At 48.2% G+C, this 13,937-nt stretch overlaps 1 protein-coding gene across 8 annotated transcripts in view; it reads right to left on the bottom strand.

Moving 5' to 3' along the window:
* Positions 1-13,937, bottom strand: part of gramd1bb (GRAM domain containing 1Bb) — a 59,320-nt gene that overhangs the window by 25,184 nt on the left and 20,199 nt on the right. For 3 of the 8 annotated variants that reach the window (XM_078108571.1, XM_078108574.1, XM_040171282.2), the window contains exon 1: positions 2,067-2,662. The exons of 3 other annotated variants lie outside the window; for them this stretch is intronic. In XM_078108571.1, coding sequence (XP_077964697.1) covers positions 2,067-2,089 — 23 coding nt within the window. In that variant the 5' untranslated portion in view covers positions 2,090-2,662. Of the gene's footprint in view, positions 1-2,066; positions 2,663-9,327; positions 9,372-12,697; positions 12,867-13,937 lie in introns of those variants that run through there. 2 more of the 8 variants (XM_078108564.1, XM_078108570.1) reach the window with 2 other exon arrangements.

The raw sequence follows: 13,937 nt of genomic DNA, 5'->3' as shown, positions 1-13,937 counted from the left end.
GGGCCTCCCGGTACACTCATAATAAACTCTCAGCCGGGGACATTCGTGGATTCAAATAGTTTCGCTGAAGCGAAGGGGCTTAATCCTTACTTCTGATCGACCAGCAGCTCACCTATGGTCGACACGGGAGAGAGAACCCCCCCCAGTCATCCGTCCCCCCAATGCGTCCCCAATGCGCCAATCCCCCAATGCGTGCAGAGACCTCAGAGCTGCTATTTTCCACTCAGTTTAGAAGAGACATTAGTGGCTCGGCACTGGATAGAACACACCCTAAGGGTGGGGGGGGGTCCGCATGAATTGGTGCATTATGTCGGTGGATGTCGCAAGTGTCCAAAAGTCACTGAAGCTCCTGTTGCTGAAGGCCGCAGTCTCGCTGGGACGCCAAAGCCGAGGTCACGGAGCTCCGATTGGCCGTGATCGATAAGATGAAGGAGCTGAAGATACGCACTTGGTGTTCGCTCTCAGTCCCGTCCCGCTGCCGAGCAGCGACAACAGGCTCCGGCTCGCCGTCCGGGGGGGGGGGGGGGGCTCCGCTGTTGCTACAGCTGCCGCAGTCGGCCGTGTGCGTGTGTGTGTGTGTGCGCACATCTGTGTGCGCAGATTGAAGTCACACCAAACGTCGTATCGGGAGCAAACATCCCCACCTCGGGGGGCCGCCGCCAAAACCTGCGCAATCTCACGCGGTCACATGTTCGCACACTCGGCCTATTTCTCTCTCTGCCCCCCCTTCCCCCCGGCTCTCAATCACAGCGTGCGCTGTGACAAACACGCACCCAACAGGGCAGCCTGGTTTCCAGCCCGAAACCTTTCAGTGCATCACCAGATTCTCCGTTTTAAGTCCAATATAGATTTTACATTTCAAATCGGATCACAATCGATAACGTAACACAATGCAGGTATAATGGCAAAGATAGACCCAAAAAAGCAGGAACTGATACAAGCCCAAGACCTTCAAGTTGGCTTAAAACAGCTAAAAATAGTGTCATTTCCGGAAAAGGTCAAAATCATATGACATCTTGTGCGGATGCATCCTATCGGATACAGTACAACTATATACCGTACGTAGAAGAGACTCTGGGATGCTAACAGATGGCAGTTCAGTGGTAAAATAAACCGTGTGTACACTATGCACTCAATCCAATTGTTCTTTTGAAGCCCTGAGAGGAAATGTTCAAAGCTACAGAGGACTAAAGTCCAAAAGACGGCTGCAGAATCAATTACATTTGAGAGGTACAAAAAAAAGAAGTGCAAAGTGGAGAGAGGCTTGTAAAAGATAGAAGGACATAGATAGAGAGTGAAATAGAGACGGGGAGGGAAGGGGGGGGGGTGTAGTAGATCCTACAGGGAGAAGGAGAGATCTTCATGAAAGTGAGAAGGAAGGGGAACGCACGTTGCCGAAACTGCTCCCCCTCTGGGTTTTTGTTTCCCCCCGCAGTGCTCTGTTAATCGTCTCTAAAAATATCAAGCAGGAGCACGAGGAGGAGGACGAGGAGGAGGAAGAGCATAAACAAACAAGCAGGGATGAGGGTGGATGACGGGAAAGTGCACCCACTGTGGACGGAACAGGTAAGAGTGTGGGGCAGCGAGGGCAGCACGGGGCCTCTTTCCCCAGGAGGTCACGTGAGCGGCTCTCCTCAGCTGCCCCTCAGGGAGGGGGGGGGGGGGGGGGGGTCCACACTGAAACTGAAACTGCCTGAAACTGGCCCCCTTCTACTTACTGAGACACTTCCTGTTGATTTACATAACAGTGGCCAGGGACACACACACACACACACACACACACACACACACACACACACACACACACACACACACACACACACACACACACACACACACACACACACACACACACACACACACACGCGTCATGTGGCCTGTTAAAAAATAAAAAGCCACAGATCTTTGACGGCCTTGTGGACCGAGTAAGGTGTCTTAGAAGGACGCATAGAAGCATAAGGTGTTCTTTGCATACATGCTGCATAAAGGTAAATACGAATCATGAAAACATTACATTTAAAAAAAAACCTTCCATTGCAAACACATGCACGCACGCGCCTCCTTACCAGGCGAGCTTGAAGCCTTTCATGAGTACTGCGAGGATCGTCTGGCGTCCGCGGCGCGTTGTGGGCAGCGGGCTGCGCGCGGACACCGCCGCATGCTGACTGACGGCCTGCCGAGGCCTCGCCCCCCCATGCGCGGGGTGCAGAGACGCGCGCGGGGACCGTCTCTGCACACGCGGACGGACGGCACGAGCAACCCAAAGTCTCGCAAAAAAAGAAAGAAAAAAAAAAAAGGAGGATCCGCAGCCGTGCGCGCCTCCCCGCTACATTCCGCCGCGCGTGCCGAGGTGCCGCAGTGACGAACGCTCGTGCCAGAAATTCACACCTCTCCTCAGGTGCTTCGGCTGGTTGTTGTTGTTGTTGTTGCTGTTGTTTTTTGCAAAGGCGAAGCAGGTGACCTGCACCGCGGTGTTCGCTGCACGCAACCTGCGGGTCACGCGGCGGGGGGCGGCCGGGCTAGCGACCGCGGGCAGAAGCCAACATGGCCGGTCGCTGTCCAACTCTCGTCCCTGCCGCTCTCCCGCTGTCCCCTCGCAGCCTCCGCGCTCTCTCTCTCTCTCTTCCCCGCCCTCCCCCGTAGTCTCTCTCCCTCGGTCTCCGCTGCGGATGAGAGCTGCGCTTGCTGTGCTCGCAATGAGCAGGCGCAGCCTCCCCCCCCCTCCCTCTCCTTCTCCTCCCCCTCCCTGTTCCCCTCCCTAGATGGCTCCCTTTCTCTTGGTTTTCTCTCCTCGCTGGCCCAGTGTGGAGGATTGGAGGAGGGGGGTCGTACCCTTCTGGCCACTACACCCCCCCCCCCCCTGTGAGGTGTCCTCCCACATCCCCCCACCACGCAAAGGGTTTTATTATTATTATTAAGTGTTGTGGCTGCTGCAGTTCTTCGCTCTTGTATTAGACTCCAGCCCTGATGGGTGTCAGCAGCTCCCTGTGTTAATCTCCTAATGCATTCAGAGTACCGGGGTGGGGGGTGGAGGGGGGGGGCGCCCCGCGTTTATAGCCGGATGAATCCGACGGACATTGCGGTGACTCAGCTCGCCCCGTGAACGTTACCGACGTTTTTAGGACTGCAACAACTGCAGTTCGAATCCAGCACGGAGGCCTTTTTGTCCATGGTCTCCGTTTGTCTGGTGGGCCGACACAGCAGGCGCGCGCGGGGGGGATTCTCTGCGTGTCAACAGTTGAGACGCCGTGCGGCGTCTTTCATTCCAAGCAGAGCACAAGAGCACGCGCGTTGGGAAGGGAGATTACTCGGAGTGCTTATCTGTTTCAGTGCGAGTGACAAATGTTGGCATTCCCAGCAAACCAGATTACAGGCAGCGGTGCCTCGCCTCGATTCCGTTGACTCCATGTCATTTAGTGGAGTTTAAAGGTTATGTCAAAATACCCCATCAGCCCTGCGCGAGACATTGTCAGAGAGGAGAGGAACAGCATCAACTCGGCCTCTTTGGCCCGAGGAGGTCTGCGCGCGAATGAAGCCAAACGTAACTCACGTCGCATTTTCCAATTTCCAGCCTACAACCGGAGTTCTTGGCATTATGTCAAAGCGTTTTCAACAGACTCAGGGATTCCTTGCTTTGGAATTAGCAGCCGAAGGTGATGACCTCTGCAGGAGGTCACGTCAGTTGACAATTTTTAAAAAGCGAGTTCAACATAACCAGGAGTCTTTATCACTTAACTTACTGTAAAAAAAACTCTGATCTTTCTAGGTTTTGTGACGGGTAAAGTATTTGGTAATCAAGTTTAGCTGAATATAAAGTTATTATAATCGTTATTGAGCGATTGAGCCTCACTTCTGACCACGGTCAATAAACAGGGAAAGTGGCCCACACCTGTTGTACCTGATAATGCTGATCGTATCACACAATTATGCATTGAAGACATTTTGGAGTCACTGATGAAGCTGGTCAGATGCCACGTTAATTGATTGGGGTTTTTGTCAGTGGACAGAGGTACTATTAAAAATCACAAGCATTAAAGCAGCACAGATTCATGGAAACACGCCAGTTCTACATTTCTTTCCTTCGTATTTGCACACGTGTGTCCCGCGCTGTAGAGGGCTCCACAAAACGCTCGACATCGCTGCCTTCCAGAAGCATCTCACACCGGATCTTGATTTATTTTATTATGCAAAAGTCTGAGGGAAGAGTCTTCCATTCTGCACTATGACCCAAGCCAGAGCAGTGGAAGGACGCGCTCTTGTATGACACCCCCCCCCCCCTGGTTGCAAATGCGGTTAAGAGACAAATGAGCAGAGGAAAAGAGGCAAAAGGTACGAGAGCTCGAATCCCTTCGCAGGTGGGAGAGATGCAGCCCGAGCGAGAGGAGAGAAAGCCGTCTCCCACAGAGTCCATCTGGTGACCACCTCGTCATGCCCCCCCCCCTTTAGGAAAAGAATACCTGCAGTCCCGGTGCACCTCTCTAATGCCAGTTTAAATCGCAGTGCTGGCCATGATTCCTGGGAACATCGAGCAGTTCATCTCGATCCAGCTTCCTCTACTAATGGCGGACGCACCGAGGAGCATTCATTGTTAATAGCCACCCCTATTATTTTATAAAAAGAGTGCATCAAAGCACTTAGAGGGGCCAGAAATACTGTTACATTACATCAGTGCTTTGAGCTTCTATCGATCAAAAACAATTATTGAACATTTCTATTATGTGAACAACAGGAGATTGTTTACCACAGCGGCCGCACACACACACACACACACACACACACACACACACACACGCACACACGTTGTTGTAAAATTTTATACGGTTTTATGCGAAGCGTCGGCGACTTGATTTCGTGGCAGCTTTGCCGCTGTGTGTGGTGACGGTTTCACAGAGTGGTGCTGAACGGACAGCTCCTCTGGAGACCAGCTGAATCACTGGCGCCCCCTGCTGACAAGACCACCGCTGGGCGATCAGATAATATAAAAAGGTTTCCCCACAGGGCAGAAACAGGAATTTATTTACTTCAATATAAAACAAATTAATTCATTTGCACTCAATTCTCCCGAATACATTAAATTTGCCGTTTATAGGAAGGTCTCTAAAAGGGAATGCAAAGAGTAGAGGTCCCAACACGCATTTCAATAGACCTTGATAGACACCAGTCATTATCCATTACTCAGCAAAACAGGCCATTTCTGCATTTGCTTTTTTTAACATTCCTTGATCCCTAATCTGGCCCAAAGTTCTTTTTATTTAACTCTGAGAATAGCATTAGATAATCTGGATTAATCCCTCAACACTACTTTGTGGGATTGGATGGTGAGCGAGTTTGACTCTCCATTTGCCTGGAGGGCGTTGCTTTCCCTCTAACACAGTATGGATTACGCTTGTACCGCTTTCCCACTCATAGTGCCCAAACGCCCAGGATCGATTGATCTCTACTATCGGACCACAGAGGGAAATGGGGGAGCGCCGTACTGTTTACTGTCCGACTGAGCGTCCCGGTCAATCTGTGCGCTTGGGGCCACGATGTGGAAACAGAGAGCAGAAATGGATTTCCAGCGTGCAAACACAGGCAACCATACGTACTATTTATGCAGAAAGAGATAAATGCAGAGGTGCATTATTTATGCAGAGATAAAGAATTATTATAGCGTGAGAAATATGGTGCAAAAATGTAGTTTAAAAAAATAGAACATGAGACTCTTTACTTGAATTAAACTTTAGTTTCATTGATGCCAGAAAAAAAGGAATAGAAACCAGCCTACAGGGAGGACATGTTTTCTCATACGGTGAATGAGAAGGAGGTGTGGATAAAAGACAGATGGCGTAGTAGTACAAGTTTACATGACTGATCCACAGAGTCACAGGCAACACAAGAATGAGGTTAAACAGATGCAAACATGGGACAGCAGTGCACAACACACACAGCAGCAGCCGACATCCCACTGATGCCAGAACAGACACTTTGCAAACGGAAAACATCACAACGATGGCTGCGAGGATGAATGAAAGAATATGTTCGATTGCAAAAAAAAAGAGATACCCCGAGTGATAGATATCATGTTCAATATCGGGTCAACGAAAATGTGATAAAGTGAAATCCAGATGGCCTTCTGCGAGGCTGCCACGTGCTCCATGAATAAAAGAACAAAGCACGGCGCATGCTGACATTAAAGCACCCCATTTAAAAAAAGCCTTCCATTTCCTGTTTCTGCTGCAGCAAGCAGGATGAAAATAGGCCGAGGTTTCTTTTTCAACACACACACACACACACACAAAACAAAGCAGAGCAAGAGAGAGGAGAAGAGGTGGTGGAAAATGGAGTCTGGGATTATCGCTATTAAACTAAACGATGGGTTTGGGCTTCAGAGAAAACAAAACCCACGGATGAAGTCAACGAGTGACTTTGCCTACCTTTAAATATAGCGACGCACCAATACAAACTGTCCCAGAATCCACCATGTAGGCGGATTGGGTCGGCCAGATGTGACCAATCCACCATCTGCTCAGAGCTGAGTGATTCAGTTGCATCTAATCACAGCGACACCTGTGAATGAGGGCTGTTTTTGAAGTAACACTAGCGCTGTCACGATATCACATTTTTGTTGTGCGATTATTGCAGAGGGTTAGGGTTAGGGTTAGAGATTTATTCTGATATTATTGCAATTTCCTAACCATGTTATGTCACTGATAACATAAAGACAACATAATAGCATAGTAATACGAGTACGCTCTTTCAAAAAAGAAAGAACGTTTTATTCGTCAGTATAGTTAGAATGTGAAAAGTGAATTTTTTTTTTTTTTTTAAGTGCAAGGGACACAGAGCGGGCGAAAGTGTTTTTGTTATCAGAGCGCAAATAACAAATTCTAGAAAGTTCAGCAATGTATCGATAAATGTATCAGTGCAGAACATCTATATTGTCTTTTTAAATATCTTCAGCCTCAACTGTAGCTATTGTGCAGTACACGAATGACTCATCACATCCGAAACCCTGAGCTCCTCAAACACACAGTCGCTGCGTTCAGAAGAGGATGTCACGACACAGAGCGATCGGGTTCTGTCGATCTCCTCGGACCCGGAGCACACTCAGTGGTGGAAGGTACAACATTCCAGCGGGTGGTGCACCACCGCAATGCCCGCGCTCCTCCCTCGGGACAAAGGGGCCAGCGTCACATGGGGGAAGCTCTTTAAATCACTTTCAATATTAAAAATACGGTCGTTGGGTTGAACTTTAAAAGACACAAATGTACATTTGTACAAACAAATAAAAAATAAAGACCGTCAGAAGATTCCTGTGCCGTCTTTGTGTATTTCTTCATGAGGTCACAGACAGCCTTTCCTCACGGTTTACATAACTTACCCAACGCCAGCTCCAATTATCAAGAGCTCCGCGTGACCTCATAACCGGTGAGCAAGAGATACTGTGGCGTGGAGACCAACTTGGTCGGACGTGCTGTTGCCGGAGGTGGGGGGGCGGGGGGGTGGATGGGGGGGGGGGGTTCGCTCACTGTAAAACTCAAAACGGGAAAACCGCCACGGGCGAAACAATAACCCCATCTGTGTCCCAGTGCTCAGTCCTCACAGAAGCCTTTGTTTAACCTTCACTTGAACCGGCATGTTGATTAAGAGCGTAGCAGCTGCATGCATGACCCGGGCCGTGTTCACTCCGTGTTCACGCCGTGTTTATTCCGTGTTAGTCCAACTTTAGAGACAAGGGCTACAAAACAACCGTAGAACTTGAGTAAAGCTGAAGGACTCCTTGTGGAGTCGGGATGGGAAAAGGGGTTCGGGGTGGAGAGATTGACAGACCGGGTCAATGCCTTCTTCTTGCCATTCAGAGTGGTTGCCATAGAGACGACCCTCCCGCCGCCGTTTAAACTGGCAGCGGTGCAGCCGGCTGCTTCAGGGCCACATCTGGACCTCGCCTGATGTTTTCAGTCAGAAATACTTACAACGTAATGCAGAGCCACACAGGAGTGCACACGCAGACTGTTTATTTATTTATTATTTATTAGTACGTACTGTGTGTGGACCTTGAGACCACATCGTAACCAGAGTCAACTTGCGTGTATGCCTACGCCATGAAGCGGATTCTGACACTGTCTTTGCGTTTGCTTTCCACTGCTAAGCCATCATTCGCCCAAAAGGCCTTCGAGGACGCCACTTGAGCTATTTCCAGCTTCAGCGTCACTGGCGGTGACAAAGCGACAATCAGCCAGCAAGGCCACAGCTTTTCAAAACATCTCTTTGCAGGATTAAATCGGCAAAGCTTCTGTTATGATTCACATTCAAGACCCAGAGCTTCTTTCCCATATCGAGCGTTTGCTGTGGATTCAAACCCGAAACCCCGGATAACATCCACAAGGTCAAAGGGAAATCGCTTGTCCTCAGATAAAAGTGTACCGTTACATAAAGCCTAAATCCAAAAGATATTATCTTAAATATGAAACATTAAGATAACGAAAACACAGAACTTTAAGTTAAGTTAAGTTAATATGAAAAAAATAAATATCATGGTATTTAGAAAAAAAGATATTTATTCCTCACGGTATCACCAGCGGCTTGACACACTTAAAAAAACAAAATCAATCAATCAAAAACTACGTTTGTTTGGCGGATTATTAACACACAACTAACTCCACCATGTCAAAAAAATGCAAGAACTGAAAATGAAAAGCCTTCAAATGTCACTCACATGGGCCTTTGCAAACACACACACAAGTGTATTTTTCAGTAATTAACAACAGCTCTCACAAACACACAACAAGAGTGTGTGTGTTCAGTGGCTCAGTGGAAGCCACAGAGTTCATCCTGGGGAGTCTGGAGCAGCCATTGAGGACCTGCCCCCCCTCCTCACATCCCAGCAGAGTCTTACTCTCTCTAGTGGCCACATTTTAGCCACCACCCGACCCCATTGGAAACTAGATGACCATATTGTCCCAACCTCTAACCCCGTGGTGCTCCTGCAGAGGACAATGCTGACGATGCTGCAGGAAACGTTGCTGCAGCACTTTAGTTCCTGGATCTCACGCGCTGTGAAATGTGAGGACCAGAAGGAGGCGAGAGGAAGCAGATGCAAGTGTGGGATTTATGTAAAAGGAAGCCACAATGCAACCGCTCTCTCGCTCTCCCTCTTTTGGTTTATGCGGGTGTGACGTTCTTTGACGTGATAATCACGGGACTTGAAGACTTACGGACGATCGTCGATTAAAAAGTGGGGGAGAAAAAACAGACGTAGAATACACATTCATTATTTTGTGGTTTTAAATGACACACAAGTGCCATATGTGTGGAGTGTCTTTTGCTTGGTGAGTTGTGTCCTACCTTTGGGGTTTCCATATCAGTTTCTTCCACTTCTGTTGCTTGGCCTATCGGTGAGGGTAGAGAAGAGTGAATGAGAGGTTTGGGTTGAGTATCTTTTCTTTTCCATGAGGCGTTTGCCCTGATGGCAGTTGGCGCTACAATTTAGAATTCGCTGATTATGATGTCTCACTTTCTGCTACACTTTTCCAAAAGTCCCTAAACTAAAAAACAAACAGAAAATCATCCTCTACGGGACTGGTCTCTATTACACATCTTATACCCTCTGGTCTTCACAAAACGTGAGGAACATTTTATTTATTTTTCCTGGTACGAAGATAGAACTTAAAATATATACTAAAACCACTTTCTGTCACGCCTATTCGCTCCGCGTCCGAGTTCAAATGGCTCTGACATTTACTTTTAGCCTTATTCCAATCCAGACAGATAAAAAAAAAAAAACTCGTGTGTGTGTCTGTGGCTCCGCGCATTAAAGTAAAAGCATTAACACGAGCGTGTTATCCGGCCTGCAGAGTGCTGTTGCTGCTGTGACTCAACACGGAGCGCCCACATGCACCGTGAATCACCGCGATCCGAGGCCTTCAACCACTCCTCCATCTATTCAATCAATGCATTCCTGCTGTGCCACCTGATAATACATTTGCTGCCTCTCCAGTCAAAGCAATTTCTTCCCACTCCTTTAACCCCAGACCGAGCTTCCCGGCTCCCACTGAGAAGTTTCCTTCGGCCCGGGCAGCAACGGCCGCGCATCGCACGCCGGCCGGTGACGGAGCGGAGCCGCAGAAAACGCATCGACTGAGGGATTTCCTCCGGAGATCGAACAGCCCGCCTTCATCACTTGAGCCAAATGCTGAGTTGCAGGTTGACAGATGGAAGATGAATGCACAGTAGCATGTTTAAAGTGTTAAAGTGTTTTCTTACAAAAAGGTAAAAGGAGGAGGAACAGAAGAAGCCACAGAGTGAGAACACCCCCCGCCCCGTCCCTCCGTGGCCCGTTTGGACCAGCTAGAGGGGAAATCAATCATGTGCAAGGCGATGCATAGGAGACACATTACAGATTACACCGCTGATTCATTAAACGGGAAAAACCGACCTCCCATTAAAGAGGGATGTGGCTCAGAAAGGCACTCTGCCACTAAGAATTGAACTTTACGGTCGATGTCTTTGGTGTTGATCCTCAGTGCCGCATTGTTTCATTCATTCCTTTTTAACAAGGCAGATTGATCTCCACTCTACGACATATTTAAATCCCACGCCCCCCGTGAACGTGCATCTGGATAAAAGTACCTGCTTGCAGAAGTCACTAGCCTAATGTGGGCCTGCTGAGACAGAGATGTAGACATTTAGCGTGATCAGCCGGATTGATTTGCTGATGAACATGTGTGAATTACGAGGCCCCGTGATTAGTCAGCAGTGAAGTCCTGTCGGATGCAGACACACGTGCACTATGGCGGGGCTCTACCCCGCTACGTGTTGTCTCTTTAGTATTACCCACATACTGTTTTACCATTATAAGTGGTGCAATAGATTGAATGAACTCCGGCTTTATTACCTCACGGACCCCAAATTCCCCCTGAAACCAATACTGCAAGAGGGCTTAATGGGGAATGGCTTTGGACAAGATCTCTAGAAGACAAAGACGAGTCTAAATTTAGTTTAGTTCATGCTATCCATTGCCGTGTGTGCATGACATGTCTCCTGTAACTCATCAGTGAGGCAGATGTCCACGTAGCCTTTGACACAAAGCAGTGAAGTGGGCGAGCCGGCGACAGACAGAGAAGGTTCTTCATGAATCACCTACAGCTGCGATATGATAATCACTCTGGGTTCACACTGGGTTTTTAACGAAGAATGGCTAGCAGACTCCCTTTTGAAATAGTTTTTATCATCAAGTATCATAAGTAACTTCCACTTATGGTTCTTCCAAACAATGTTTAATCACTTCAACAGTGCCGTTAAGGGTAAATACCTTAAATTAGGCCACGTCTTGTACCCACACACCTCATATTTTAGAGCCATGATATAAAAGCCCAGCTAAAGTAATTTCCTTTTGGGTTTAAATTATCTAGAATTGACTAGGCAGAAAGATTATGATGACATGACACCATTTAAAAAATGCTGGGCCCGTTTTATAGATTCAATCTCACACGGACTCTTAAGCCAACAATCTCTTCTTTTTATCCAGAAGAAAATTAGCCATTTCTTTTCTCATAACAGAAACGAATGAATTAAAGTGTACTTGAGCTGCCAGCCCTTCCTTCGCTCCTTAACGACTGCCATTCGTTATATCTCCATGAGAGGTGCGTGGAGGTAGTTGTGCGAGTGTAACGTGGAGGTGCCTGCCAGGAGTATTCATCACAGAGTGATAACCTAAAGCGCTACGACTGCCCTGCATCCCCATCGGTAAATCTGACCAAATTGCCCCTAATGGACCTCGCGGGCAGAGATCAGAGCGGAGATTTAGGAGGCCTGGAAGCGTGCGGTGTATATTTCGGGGAACACTGGCATATGGTGATTTCGTCCACCACGCCCTGCTTTCATCTGGCTAGCGTTGATGCCCGGGTTTGACACATTTCTCTGTTTTTAATGAATATCTAAAGAAATTAAAACCTGTCGGAGAATATTTCCAACAGTGAATTTGCAGAGCTACTCTGCAAACAAACGCTAGACTCGTCATACCTACTAGAATAAACATATGGAACATGAATGTATTACACGGCCAAACATCCACCTTTTACATTATTGTCATGTTTTAAAAGGCATGTTGAATTTCTTAAGCGAGTCTGACTAATGTACTTGACATTCAGAGGTCTGCTTGGGCCGAGAGAGAGACAGAGAGAGAGAGAGAGAATCTTGGCATCAAAGGTCAAACAGAAAAGGGTACAGCTGCAGAACAATAGCAGGGTAGTTTAAGTCATGTGATCCGGGCAGCAGAAACTGCATTGGCCCTTAATTTAGTAGGTTATCTCAGACGGATTCTAGGTGAATATATCAACCAGGGTGGGGGTCTCTTATCAATGGAAAAATGAGATGAACTACTTGTCTCGTAACTCAAGATATGTCATTTCAATGTTTAAGACTTGTATTTTAATCTTTGCCATCTGTCTTTTATTTGATATCTCAAAGTAAATATCAACAAATGTTATTGTAATACTATTTTCTTTTCAGAATGTCATTCATGGCATACACACAGTTTGCCATGAATGACATTCATATCACACACACACACACACACACACACACACACACACACACACACACACGCGTCATGCATCTCATCCATTAGGCGCGCTCGCTATTGTGCCGAAAACCCAAACGGCACAGCATAAGGAAGCGTCCCGGCTAAAGGAGGGAAACAGAAATCCCACCTGACCTTATGTTTGTGCATGGTGAACAGGCAGACACCATCCTGGCCTCTCTCCTGCCTCTCATGGCCCCTCTTCAACCTCTGTCCCGCCGATTCCTTGTCAGATTCTCATTTGTCCGGCATGCTTTGTCATCACCGCCGAGCCTCGTAAAATCCCCCCGCGTCCTCCGCTCTTATGCGGCACATCCAGAACCAAATCGGAGACAAAGTAGAGTCCCCGGCTCAGAAGCTGAAAGTTGCAAAAAAGAGGTGGTGCAGAAAACACTTGTTAAGCCAGAAAGCCTGTTGGGAAGCCGCAGGGTGTCCAGACCGACCAACGCCGCTGCCCTCCTCCCCACACGTCGGAGCGCGTGTTCTCCTCCTTGTCCACGATTCCCCACCCTAAACCCCCTCCCACCCTCCCCCGTCTTTCCTCCCTGTTTATCAAAAAACAAAAGACACAGTGACCGTCTATGTTCCCTCCAGGTGGCTGCCAGCTTCGCTTCCTACCGCATCCCCTCACATCTGCCTCGCCGAGCCATGGATGAGCAGTTGTACGAGGGAGGACGGGTCAGGGGATGCGAGCGCTCTGATTGGCCGGCGGGCCATGGTGTGTGTGTGGGAAGGTCCCTCTGGTAGGCTCCGTGCGAGCGGCTCTGCTCGATAAGGGTGGTCCTTCGGCTCCTTTCCTCCTCTCCCTGCTCCATCAGCCTCCCTCCTCTGCTTTGCTCCCCCTCACTTTCTCTGTCCCTCCTCCACCTCCTCCTCGTCTGTGCACGCATGCACACGCGGCCCCCGAACCGAAGCGTCGCGACGCCTTTGTGGAGGAGCACAAGCGGCGACACGAACGCACGCATGAATGTGGAGAAGGAATGTAGAAGTACGTCATGGACGCACCTTGCAGACATAACGGGCCCCGCAAACGCCTGTGACCCAAATTCGCCGTAAAAATAACACATCCTCGTGGATGGTAATACCCGGTTGGATGTACTGATGGGATCTCGTGTGCAGCAGAAGCTTGACAGGTGTGAAACCACGTGGCAGCATTTGGGAGGATTACAAAGAGAAATCAGATAAAAAAAAAAATTCAAATCGTGAAAAAAGGAAAAATGCTGCACATGTGTCCATGTAACGGCAATAAGGTTAAAATAATGACGACTATTTAGTGAAGAGATTAGCAGTAAAAGTAAAGAAAAACAAATACATGAAGTATGCTAGATTATACAATTATGAAGATGATGCTAGTAAAGTTTCGGTCTTGGATAAT

The sequence above is a fragment of the Gasterosteus aculeatus genome, chromosome 1 (genome assembly GCF_964276395.1).
Source record: "Gasterosteus aculeatus chromosome 1, fGasAcu3.hap1.1, whole genome shotgun sequence".
In the NCBI taxonomy this organism is placed as follows: Eukaryota; Metazoa; Chordata; class Actinopteri; order Perciformes; family Gasterosteidae; genus Gasterosteus; species Gasterosteus aculeatus.
Note: the sequence above shows the minus strand (reverse complement) of the source record. Positions and strands in the feature narration are given on the sequence as shown.